The sequence below is a fragment of the Phoenix dactylifera genome, unplaced genomic scaffold (assembly GCF_009389715.1).
Source record: "Phoenix dactylifera cultivar Barhee BC4 unplaced genomic scaffold, palm_55x_up_171113_PBpolish2nd_filt_p 000253F, whole genome shotgun sequence".
Classification (NCBI taxonomy): domain Eukaryota; kingdom Viridiplantae; phylum Streptophyta; class Magnoliopsida; order Arecales; family Arecaceae; genus Phoenix; species Phoenix dactylifera.
The window spans coordinates 346,498-358,224 of record NW_024067746.1 but is presented as its reverse complement, the minus strand read 5'-3'; the positions used below and the strand labels follow the sequence as shown (position 1 = coordinate 358,224).

The 11,727-nt window shown below is 36.8% G+C and overlaps 1 protein-coding gene across 7 annotated transcripts; it reads left to right on the top strand.

Annotated features, from left to right (window-relative positions):
- The first annotated feature begins 303 nt into the window (after positions 1 to 303).
- On the top strand, positions 304 to 11,442 carry LOC103698810 (cyclin-dependent kinase F-4-like). Of its 7 annotated transcripts, none has more exons than XM_039117625.1 (18): positions 304 to 436; positions 3,006 to 3,413; positions 3,715 to 4,029; positions 4,114 to 4,192; positions 4,486 to 4,554; positions 4,633 to 4,722; positions 4,811 to 4,949; positions 6,472 to 6,574; positions 6,665 to 6,717; positions 6,810 to 6,876; positions 7,016 to 7,124; positions 8,710 to 8,775; positions 8,911 to 8,979; positions 9,176 to 9,242; positions 9,344 to 9,463; positions 10,230 to 10,264; positions 10,340 to 10,415; positions 10,949 to 11,442. In XM_039117625.1, the coding sequence occupies exons 3-18, from the start codon at positions 4,022 to 4,024 to the stop codon at positions 11,197 to 11,199; spliced, it is 1,401 nt and encodes a 466-aa protein (XP_038973553.1). In that variant the 5' UTR covers positions 304 to 436; positions 3,006 to 3,413; positions 3,715 to 4,021; the 3' UTR covers positions 11,200 to 11,442. The 7 variants fall into 7 exon arrangements, with proteins under 7 accessions (XP_038973553.1, XP_038973552.1, XP_038973551.1 ...); XM_039117624.1 differs by having other exon boundaries at positions 10,946 to 11,442; XM_039117623.1 differs by having other exon boundaries at positions 3,932 to 4,029; positions 10,230 to 10,415; positions 10,946 to 11,442.
- The last annotated feature ends 285 nt before the right edge of the window (positions 11,443 to 11,727 follow it).

Sequence of the window (11,727 nt, the reverse complement as noted above, 5' to 3'; positions counted from 1 at the left end):
TAAAGAAGAACGATTTTGTTGCTAAAAAAAATAAAGAACAATAATTGTTCGGGGTTCTTATCCTACACCGCTCCCACCGCCCGGACTTCCCGAGGCTTATCCACACCCGCGAGGATTAAATAACGCCGCAGGAGAGTCCCCAAAGGAAAGCGTCCAAATCCACGTGCAATAGGACAATTTTTTTTATTCGGTGAGGTGCTCGATGACGTCACGTCGAGTACTTAGATAGCTAATACCACGGGTTCCATTTAAGCAGGACGTTCCGGTGGAACAGCATATTCAAGACCTAGGATATAAATAGAGTTCCTCGGCGACGAAGGATTGCTCCCCTTCCATTATTTCCCTCTGTTGTTGCGTTGGACGACCACGCTTCGGCCCTGGAGTCGGTCTGCGCTCGTGGCGGGAGGCGAGGGAGGTTATGCCGGAAGGCGTCAAGGTATCTCTCTCTCTCTCTCTCTCTCTTTCTGTCTTGTCGCTCCTCCTTTGGATCTTGTCTTCGTGTTTTGGATCTCGTATTCCTCTTTTTTTTTATCGGCGGTGCCGCCCCCTACGATTTCGTTGATTTCGAGGGTTTTGGGTGATGAATTTTGGAATTTGGGTTATTGTTAGATCCTAGGGTTTTGATCTGAGTGGGCATCGGGGCGGGTTTCAGGATTTAATTTGGTGCGAGGACTTTTTAACGATTCTAGGGTTTCTGATACATGAATTTGTTTTGTTTCTAATTCCTTTCTCTTTCAGTGTATTTTTGCTGATTCGTTGATCGATTTTATCTTGGTGTGTGGATTTGAAGGGGATTCGTGTTTGATGCAGTATTCTTTATTTTATTTTATTTTTTTTCTTTTTGGGGGGGATGACTAAGGGGTTTCAAGGATCGGACGATTAGGTTATCAAGCATGTGTAAATTATTAGGATTTGTGAAGATTATGCTTTAGATAAGCTTTGTGGATAAATAAATTTCATACCAGGATTATTATTACAGTTATCTGTGATTTTGAGTTATTTACTGTCTCTAGTTCTTTTAGTAATTGATTTTCTAATAATTTACTAATGCTAAATCGTTTTTATTGCTGATCGAAACCCAGCTTATTGTTTAATTGCTATGAAAGATGTGATGTAGTATTTATGGGTTTATGCTAGGTTGAACCTTATTGGATGACTCCAACTAATTATCGAGAAAGTTTTTGGGATATTTGATCATAATAATGGGAGAAATTTACATTCAACAACGGGTTGCAGATTATGGAACCCATTCCAAATCTGACCCTAGAACATGATTTTCAACAACAACGTGGACTTGGTCTCTTGTGACCAAAATCAGAAGCAATTTTTAGATACAACAACTTTTCAATCAGTCAATTTATAATGCCAAATACTTGCTGCAAGCATGCCCATCTACTAGTGGAAAAAAAAATCACTGACCATACATCTTAAAGAAGGATTTGTTGAGATAATGTACATCGGAATATAGCATCCCCATAAATTTGGGCTAGCCGCGCTTTGTTGATGGAAAACCATTCTAAAATTTGACAAGTTAGGCTGGAATTAAGTGTAATTCATTAGACGTCTCTGCATTATTTATGTAGATGTCGGATGTTATGCTGATAACACTTCCATAACATGATCAAGGACTGTCTAGGTCTGGAAGGATTGACACACTATAAGTATTGATGATGCTACTCTTATATATTTATATTCACTTTCCTATGATGAAAGTGAATCTTATGTTATTGCATTGGATGTTAAAAATCCTGTGCTAATTATTGCAGGGCTGGGGCAAGGCTTGCTTCTTACTGTCGTATAATTATAAAAGGAAAATATGAATTGGATGTTCCTATAAAAAATGGAGTGGAAATAATAATGTGAGGATGCTGATTATATCTTGTTCATATATAGAAATTTACCTACCTATGCTGATTTGAGGTTTATCAATGTCAAGCAATTTCACCCATAAAATGATTTTTAAATGCCTTTCTGATAAAATAATGTAATCCTATTAGGTAGTATTGATTACATGGATTGTATTTTGCATGTGCAATGCATATGGGAGGAAGCATGGTTGGGTTCTATCCATCTGATTAGAAATTTTTTCCCTATTATTAATGTAATTTGATAACCTCACTCACACTCTTGTTTCACACACCAGCCCAATGCACGAGGGTCCTAGCAATATAGGGTCTAGGAAGGGTCAAGTGTATGCAGCCTCACTCTCGTGTGCGTTGAGGCCATTCTATGTTTCGAATCCATGACACACATGTCACAACGGAGCAACCTTACCATTGCATGAAGGCTTGTCCTCATACACTATCTTGTCTTCCTCTTAAACAAAAAAAAGGAAGGAGAGAGAGAGAGAGAGAGAGAGAGAGAGTTAATCATGATGGATGCATTTAGTAGAGAAGCAACTATTTATAAAGTGCCTTGAGGAAGGCGGGAATAGTTGAATGTCCCATGAGAGTTTTCTTTCCATAATATAAAGTAGATCTTGGCATGTGCATTCCATGCGAGTGTAAGCTTGAGTGGCTGTAATCCCCTGTCTGATGAGAACTTTTCTACAGTTTATCTAACATAATAATGCAGTCCCACTTTGGCAGTATGCTACTATTATCTCTCTTAAAGAAAGAGAGAGAGTTCTACCAAGGTAAACAATATTTTCGGAAGAATGATGTAAAAAAGCAGTGAGGAGCTTGCTTGAGAGAGAGAGAGAGGGAGAGTCCAACTAAGGTTGTTGCTTTTAGCTTAAAAGGATGTATTTGTAAGAATGCCCTTGAGAAAGTGGCAAGGAGCTTACTTTTTAATGTAGCATGTGATGACAATAATGAATAAACATGCTTATTAACTGTGAAGGTATCATTCGCCAAGTTTTGGTAATTATGATGTTAAGCACATTTAAATCGATTTCTATTGGTCACTATTTGTATTGTATTTCCTTTTGTTCTTCTGACAGAAAGTTCAACCTGTGGCCTTATTATATCTGGATTTAGTAACATGTCTGTACCTTCCTTTGCCAGGTTGCACCTTTGTGTACTTGCGTGGGCTTAACTTTTGTACCTAAGATATGGAGCAAGTGCCCTTTTGGTCAAGTTGCTTTCAGTGCGGAGTCTTGTTTCTCCAGGAAGTTCTTGACTGGCGGTTCTTTGTTCTTGGAGACTTCCTTCTCATTTCCTTCGTTAACTGTACTTAGGGCCCAGCTACTGTTTTATGACCATCAAGGGCTGCCTGATGCAATTGTTTTCTGAAGTTGGTGTTGGATTTATAGTGTGGTTTTAGAAACCAACTTCACTCACTATGTTGAATATGATGTACTTGCTGCCATCATGCTCCAACATTTTTGGTGTTCGCAGTTCTTCTTCTGCATAGCTTCTGCTTGAAGTTTATGTGCAGTCTAAAGAGCTTGTTACGAAAGAATTATTTTGCAGGTGTGTCATTGACTTCTCATAAATTATTTGTTATTTGAATTGTGAAATTATCTGTTATTTGAATTCTGATCATTATGTTTTGGCTTTCTTATCCGTGGTTAAATTCTAATAGCTCCTATCTGTCTTCTCTGATTCTAGCTATTAGACTTGCTGCAGCTCCATCTATAGTTTTTCTTTTATGTTCTATATTCCTTCCTTGTGTCAAGTGTAGAGCAGGCTTGACAAGTTCTTGAGTGATTAAAAATCTTTTGAACAAGTTATATGGGGAACCCTAATCATGCTCAAACTTTGTTTTCTCCAGTAGTGTAGAGCAGTAGAGGGTTCATTTTCCTATTCTCCTGCTAAGATGAGTTGCATTATTTTGTCCGCTGTACTACTGAAGGCAGATGATCTCAGAAATGCAATTTGGAAGTTGTCAGAAATAACGAATTTGAAGTGCACCTGTTGGAATGATCTAGTGCTTGCGTACCTGGCTTGACGTTCCAGTTATTTTGTTCCCTGAATTTTATCTTTTCCAGATACACTTACAGTGGGATCTGCAGTATATTTTTTGCTTAAACATCCTTTTCTCAAATAAGCCGACTGTGGGTGTATTTTCAGCTGAAAACATGGAAAGGTATATTTTTGTAATTGTATTTCAGTTGATTTGTCATGCTGTAGTGTCTAATTATTCTGAATGGTACTTGTACCGCTGTTACAGGTACAACTTAATCAGAGAAGTTGGTGATGGAACCTTTGGGAGTGTTTGGCGAGCAATAAATAAACAGACTTGTGAAGTTGTAAGTATCCTGTTGTGCATGCAAAGACATTTCTTACTTCTCTGGGGCTTGCTTTCATGTAACTGGAGGTCAATCAGTTACTGCAGAGTCACATGTTAACAGTTTTAAGAAACCAAATGCTTCAGCTACATCAACTGCAAATTAAGTTGCTGAGGCCTTTGGGGCATCATTAGGGTCTCATTTGTCTTTGATGGAGTTGTTGTGAATCCTGCTCATCTTAAAGGACCATTGTCAAATATATTGTTTCTTTTGTCTCATGTTACTACATTTTGTAACTGTATTGAATTTGACAGGTTGCAATTAAGAAAATGAAGAGGAAATATTATTCCTGGGAAGAATGCATGAATCTCCGGGAAGTGAAGGTAATCAGAATATTATTACCATTTTTGTCCCTTTTTTGGGTTGTTCTTTTCTCACAAATGGAGTGCTTGTTTTTCCAGTCTTTGAGAAGGATGAACCATCCTAATATCGTGAAGCTTAAAGAGGTTATTAGAGAGAATGATATGTTATACTTTGTATTTGAGTACATGGTATGCCTCTGTCCTAATCATAATCAGATGGTTTTCTTCAGCATGAGCATGTTATGACATTAATTTTTGATTACTTTGGTAACTTCAGGAATGCAATCTTTATCAACTTATGAAAGATAGAGGGAAATCTTTTTCAGAGGCTGAAGTCAGGAATTGGTGCCTTCAGATATTCCGGGCTCTGGCTTACATGCACCAACGCGGTTATTTTCACCGTGACCTTAAACCTGGTACTGCTCATATCTGTTAAAATGTTATGTTTGATATCTGTTCAATTCTTGTTTCGCATAGTTGTGTCTATGTTGCAGTTGTAATAGTTCCTCATTCTTATTGTCGAGTGCTATAACTATCTAGATCACTTATTGTATGTTTGTATGACAAATTAGAGGCATAATTAGAATCTGGCAGTTGGAAACCATTTGCAATATTGCCAGGAAGTTAGGAGCACTGCTGCTTGGATTAGTTTGGGCCACATTGAGCTGAGTTTCTTGTTTGAACTTGTAATATATTCTGCATCTTTTTTCTGCCATTCATGTTTCCTGCACTAGCCTATATGAGCAAATGTTCATGAATATGGATGAATATTGACGCATCTGGTTGTTTTTGGTCCATGTTGGATTCAAGCTCCAGACCAAGGACTTGATAAATGTTTCTTGAAAGTTAACCCTGGACTAATGCAGCACATGTGCTTCCTTTAGCACTTGACTGTTAGTTATGATATGCACGAATTAGTTGTATCTGGTACTAGTACCAAACTGGTATGATATGGTACACTCCGTTCCGTCCGGTTCGGGCCGGTACCTTAATATAGAGTATATTGAAACAGTAGTTTTCAAATGGACCGCATATTGTAGTGCAATAGAAGTTATGTCCGTTTTATCGTTAGTATTTGTATTATGTAAAGAACATGTATTGCATGGAAGCAAATATTTTCCTCGTATGATCACTGAAGTAATCGGAGTATTGCTTGCTAAATGAAGTTTGTTGAATATGTATAAGACTCCCAAGTCCCCTTCTCATCCCAAAATTCTTTGTTCTTTTGAATTTTTAAGACCGGGGAATTCTATATATTCTGAAATCTTCCTGAAAAAACATGGATGTGGTGAATGTCTGTCTTCCTTTATCTAAAATATTAGACATCTCTTCTGTTACATATTCAACAACATTTATGGATCCTTTCTATATATAGATTTTTTCTGTTGCATATATTCCATGAAGCTGGCAACTGTTTAATATATAGATATTCCATGCTATGTAGATTTATTCTATATGCTATATATGTATATTGAATTTTTATATATATGTGATGCCATAATATATATAACAGAAAAAATGGAAGACAGAGAAAGATTTTTTATGTATATAACAGAAAACATGAAGTCCATAATCTATATATAGAATTCTATATGTTTCATGTTATATATGTTATATATATATATATATATATATATATATATATATATAATTTTAATATATGTTATATAGATGTATACGTAATATATATATATATTCTTCATAATATATGCATTTTTTATATATGATTACATTTATATATGTAACATATATATTCTATATATGGTGATATAGATTTTTTGTTTTTGATACATGGAGAAAACATGGAATATCTTTAACACCTCTTTCTGTTATATATATGTTTCATTCTCTTAATTCAAGACATGAAGAAGGCAATTGCTGAGCCATCTTTTCTTGTAAGTTATGCCAGTGGTTACATAATGTTGACATCCTTTGCAGAAAACTTATTGGTTACGAAAGACATCATCAAGATAGCAGATTTTGGCCTTGCTCGTGAGGTTTCTTCAGAGCCGCCATATACAGAATATGTCTCCACTCGCTGGTGAGTCTTGAACATGGTTGTTTTAATATGTATTCTGTTGGTTCACTTCGTACCATGACTGTCAATTTTCAATATATGTGGATTTTGTAGGTATCGAGCTCCAGAAGTTCTGCTTCAGTCTTCTGTTTATGGCTCCGCAGTTGGTGAGTTAAGAATGAATCTAATCATTACATGAGTACTTGGTCAAATGTGTTGCTGTTTGTATATATCATGATTCTCTTTATTTCAACTCTAGATATGTGGGCGATGGGTGCAATCATGGCTGAACTTTTCAGTCTCCGTCCTCTTTTTCCAGGCTCAAGGTACTTGTTTTACAGTGTTGTATTTTTCTGCCTTTAGAGCTTAACATTCGAGCATTGACATACACCGAAAACAATTTTTCAGTTTTCTGTTTTTCCTCTCCCTATATGTTCACATGTCTTATATATTCTTTTTATTCAGTGAAGTAGATGAGGTATACAAAATCTGTAGTATTATTGGTACTCCCAATCAATGTACCTGGGCTGAAGGACTGCAGCTTGCAGATGCTATCAAGTTCCGGTTTCCGCAGGTTTTTTTCTCCCTTTATTACTCATAGTGCTCCAAATGCTATGCCTTCTTTACTTCTACTGTAATCTATTTTGTTTACCCCTTCTGACTATATTTTGTTTTATAGTTGGAAAAAGGCATTAAATGTTGTGGATACCTGGACAGATCACTTGCATTTACCATTTGAATGTATATTGCCAGCACAAAAGTAGATCTGCAATGGAGTTGTTATTTTTTAAAATTTTTCTCCAGTATTTTTTTTGATATTATATCTTGTTGTCATACAAAAATGACAATTCATTTGAAGGTGCGGGACTCCTGAATTAACATTGTTACATTTTTGAATCTTCACATATCAAAATTCTTTCATTGCTGTAATTTATGCGCACTAACTTGTCTGGGAACCTTTTTAGTGTAATGCCAATATTTGTCTAAGTAGTTGCTGTCTTCATGACCATTAGACTTCTTTGGGGATTTTCATTTGCATCAGTTCTAGGCATTCTGTAAAAGGTCATATGCTACCTGTTTACAAATATAGGTCTTGGCATTTTTTTTTTCTATTCCTAATTTTCTTTTTATTGGGCCATCTTTTGGTTATAGTAAGTCTTGTTGTTGTTTTATCTCAATTTACTGTGAACCTGAACAGAGAGCATGCTAATATTGAAGGGAAAAGAATAAAAGAAATCCATGGTTGCTTCACTTTGTTGCTGTTCGCATGTGTTTTCTCTAAAGATATGTGGCAGCATCCAAGTACTTATCTTGTGCTTTGATGAGTGCGGAAAATCTTATGTATGTAGCTTCCAGATCATTTTTTAGAAATTTTGCCTGGCCTAAAGATTAGGTAGTCATCACCATCATCACCATAATAGTAATGCAGGTTTTTTCTCATCAAAATGTGTTTTCTATGATGGAAGACACTAACAAAGAAGGCTACAATGCCTTCACGAATGTTTTTAGTAGTCAGGTTTATTTATATGTCATGTATGCATTGGTGACCTTTTGTTGCTATGCTTTGCTATTCAAGTGGGTCTGAATAGGATATGGCAATGCTTGTGGGTTAAATAATGCTGGAACCCTCTAATTTCTGCACCTTCTTGAATCCATCCTGGAGAAAGATCTAAATTGTGCTCATGTTAGATCTAAATACAACTAGATAGAATTAGTAGTTATGCTGGGGTTCTGTGGATTCCCAATTGGTTGATGTATATGATGGTTGTATCGTTTCCAATATATACTCAAATGAATGGATAGCCGTTTATGCAGGCATTTGTTTTTTTGGTTCCACACTGTTTGGATTAATTAAGCCATCTTTGTTTTTTCACTGAGCTGAAAGAATTCTAGCACTGGGTAAGATATTTTTCACGTGTATGAACGTTTACACATGTAGCATTTAATTTCTTAGTTTGACCTTAAAGAGAGCATAAAACTAATGAAGTCTTTGGTGTTGCTGGTGGCGGCCATGTTTTTGTGCTGATTAAATGTGTCTTTATCTCCCTTATCATGAAGTGCTGCTGCTAGATATCCTGACATAGTTTCTGTTGTTTTTTAGTTATTTTTGGAATTAAAACTATTTAGTATTATTTTGTGTTCTTCTCCTTATTTTACAGTTTGCGAGTGTCAATCTTTCACTGCTAGTCCCATCAGCTAGCAAGGACGCAATCAACCTAATATCGGTAAGCCATGCATTTGTAGATAACTGGTTTAATTTTCAGATTGGATTTTCGTATGCTTGAGTAACTCAAAAGAGTTATCGTATTTTCCTGAAGTATTTTGTATGCTATAGTAATTGTTGTCTTTTACATATGCAGTGGCTTTGTTCTTGGGATCCCAGCAGAAGACCTACAGCAGCAGAGGCTCTTCAGCATTCTTTTTTCCAGGTGAGATTAATTGAACATGCATATGCACATTCAAAGATAGTCATATTCTTCTTCTTCTTCGCCGCCTTCTTCTTCTTCGCCGCCTTCTTCTTCTTCATCATCTTCGGCATTTCTTCTTCTTTGTCCGCTTCTTCGTCTTCTTTTTCGTCCTCTTGTTCTTTTGGTGATGATTGTTATCTTCACTCTGATATTGCAGCCCTGCTTTTACATCCCACCATCGGTTTGTCTGAGACCAGCAGGAATGCCAGCAACACCTCCATCTGGTTTGTTTCCTTTCTGCGACTTACTTTCCTACTTTTTTAAAAAAAATTTATTGGTAGCGTTGCGCGAACCTAAACTGGAATGTTGCTTTTCATTCTTTTAGTTGGGATGAAAGGAGCTTTTGAACAGAAAAACACTAGGAGATATTCTATAGGAGCTTTATCCAATACAAAGCCAGCAAGCAATTTGTCATCTGCAAATGTTAATGCTTACATGAGGACAGGTAATTGTTTATGTCTAGTTCTGCGTACATTTTGTCCTAGACCAGAACTAGGGGTGTAATTGAGCTGAGCTTTGATTAAACTTGGGTCTGATCAAGCTCGGTATGAAATTAATTTCAAGATCGAACTCTGAGGTCGAGCTTGATTTGTTTATTATTATTTCAAGCTCAAATTGAGCTTAATTTCATATTGAGCTGGACAAGAGCATATTTGATCAGCTTCCGATGATCCTAATCTGAGCTAAAATCAACTTGAGATTAAACAAAGCTTGGTTTTCATGCTTGAATGAAAGCTCAATTCTTGATTTCAAGTTTGGTTTAAGGTTTGGCCCTGACCTAAATTAACATTTAATCCAAAAAATTAACAAAATTGTACCAATTAAAATGTTAATCCAATGATCTGCTGTATTTATATATTTCTTTAATAAAAGCTGGGGGTCTTTTGCCCCTTCTATTTCTTCAAAAAAAATTATTTTAAATAACTCCAGCCTTTTCAAGCCTAACCTGATGGAGCTGAGTTAGTTTTTGGCTCCACTTGAAATCAACTTTCAGCCTATTTTTGCTGGTTCAAGCTTTTGGTTCATTTAGCTTCAAACCAAGCTTGATTTGAGCTCTTTAACCGAGTTCGATCTGCCCTGTTTATTTGACACCCCTAGCCAGTTTAAGGGCCATGTCATTGTGTCACCATTAATTCCTTTTTTTAAGGAATTTGAAAGATTATATGTCTACGAGTCTCACATGTATTGCTGTATGATTCTGTACATTGTAGGTGTGCAAAGGAAGCTGGAGATGGAGAATCATCAGGTAAGTTCTCCTATGCTGATACTCAATTGTCTCTGCGTGTGTTGTGAATGTCTTAGAGAAATTTACAATCTTCAGGAATCCAAGAATGAAAAATCCACCAAAATTGGTCCGAAACAATCTCGATACCGACCACCAGCAAGAAACAATCCAGGTGTGCTATAATTTTCCCGTGCTTTTAAAGGTTTCAATTAATGATGGTGTAACAAGGAGTTTCAAGGTTCTTTAAACTTGCAGTGGGTTGCTTTTGTGAAAGGATTTTTTATGTATTATCCCCCTACAGTATGTGCATATTCGAGCGTACTGTTTCTACTATTACGCTTGCAGGCAACAATTTCTAGAGTTCTGATCTAGTTGCAGGGGGAATGGAATCCTCAATCCTGCAATTTCTGGGGTCCTTTTAAACTCTAAATCACCTTTGAAACAGGTTTCCTTATACAAGAATTTCAGGATTGAAGGATCCAAAGTCCATCAATCAATTTGCTTGCTAAATTTGGGATCCTTAACAAGGATGCCTGGCAAGCATCTTCGAAATAATATCAAATATTTTAGGTGCTTTTTTTGTAGTTATTGCTGTTGCAACAGGCAATAGCAAATATTTTAGGTGCCATGTTGAAGTTATTGGTGCTATAATTGTTTGTCGATCTTGTCCTGATTTTGTTGCTGCTGTTTCTGCTTGAGTAGCAGGATATCTGGGTAGGGACTCGCGTAGAGTTTCTGACGTCACTGAGAAGTTGGCTTGCCTGAAAGTGAGCTCCAACAAAGTTTCAGATGCCTCTGAGAAGCTGCCACCCCTGAAGGCTGCCGATCCTCAGCCAGTGAGGCAGCAGCCACCTCGCATGAAGGCTGGTGGATGGCATAGCCATACTGATTTCCTCGCTAATCCTGATGAAGTACCCGCGCCCAGAAGCTACTATCCGAGGAAAGTTGCAGGCTAAAGAGAGCGGTCCCTTGGCCTTGCTTATGGAGACTCTTCACGTGATCCTTCTACCGTGTTGGTTTGATTGTTGGACCACCTACATCTATTAGTATGTTTGCTAAATAAAGGAGGGATTTGCTTGTTTATCTTCCTTTTTCTGTTTTGTTTGGAATGTTGGACCACCTATTATCTCTTGGCATGTTTACTAAATAAAGGAAGGATTTGCTTGTTTAGCTTTCAGTAAATAATGCTGGTTAACTGATTCATTGTCCACAGGATTGCCTGGTATTTTGATATTAGCTTTCAGGATTTTGGTTTTCTAGGGCTTAATTTTCAAATTATTAATCTAGTTGGTTTATTAATCAATGTTGGGGGTGTGGGGTATTACGTTGCCTAGAGGAGTTGGAGATAAAAGTTTTTGTTTTTTAATTTTTTTTAAAAAATGCTCGATTGGGGTTATGCGATCATTTAACTCATTTAATTATGCTAACAAAATCCGTCGACTCGGAAACATGATAGGAAGCAAAAATTTATGGGCCCGCTCGGA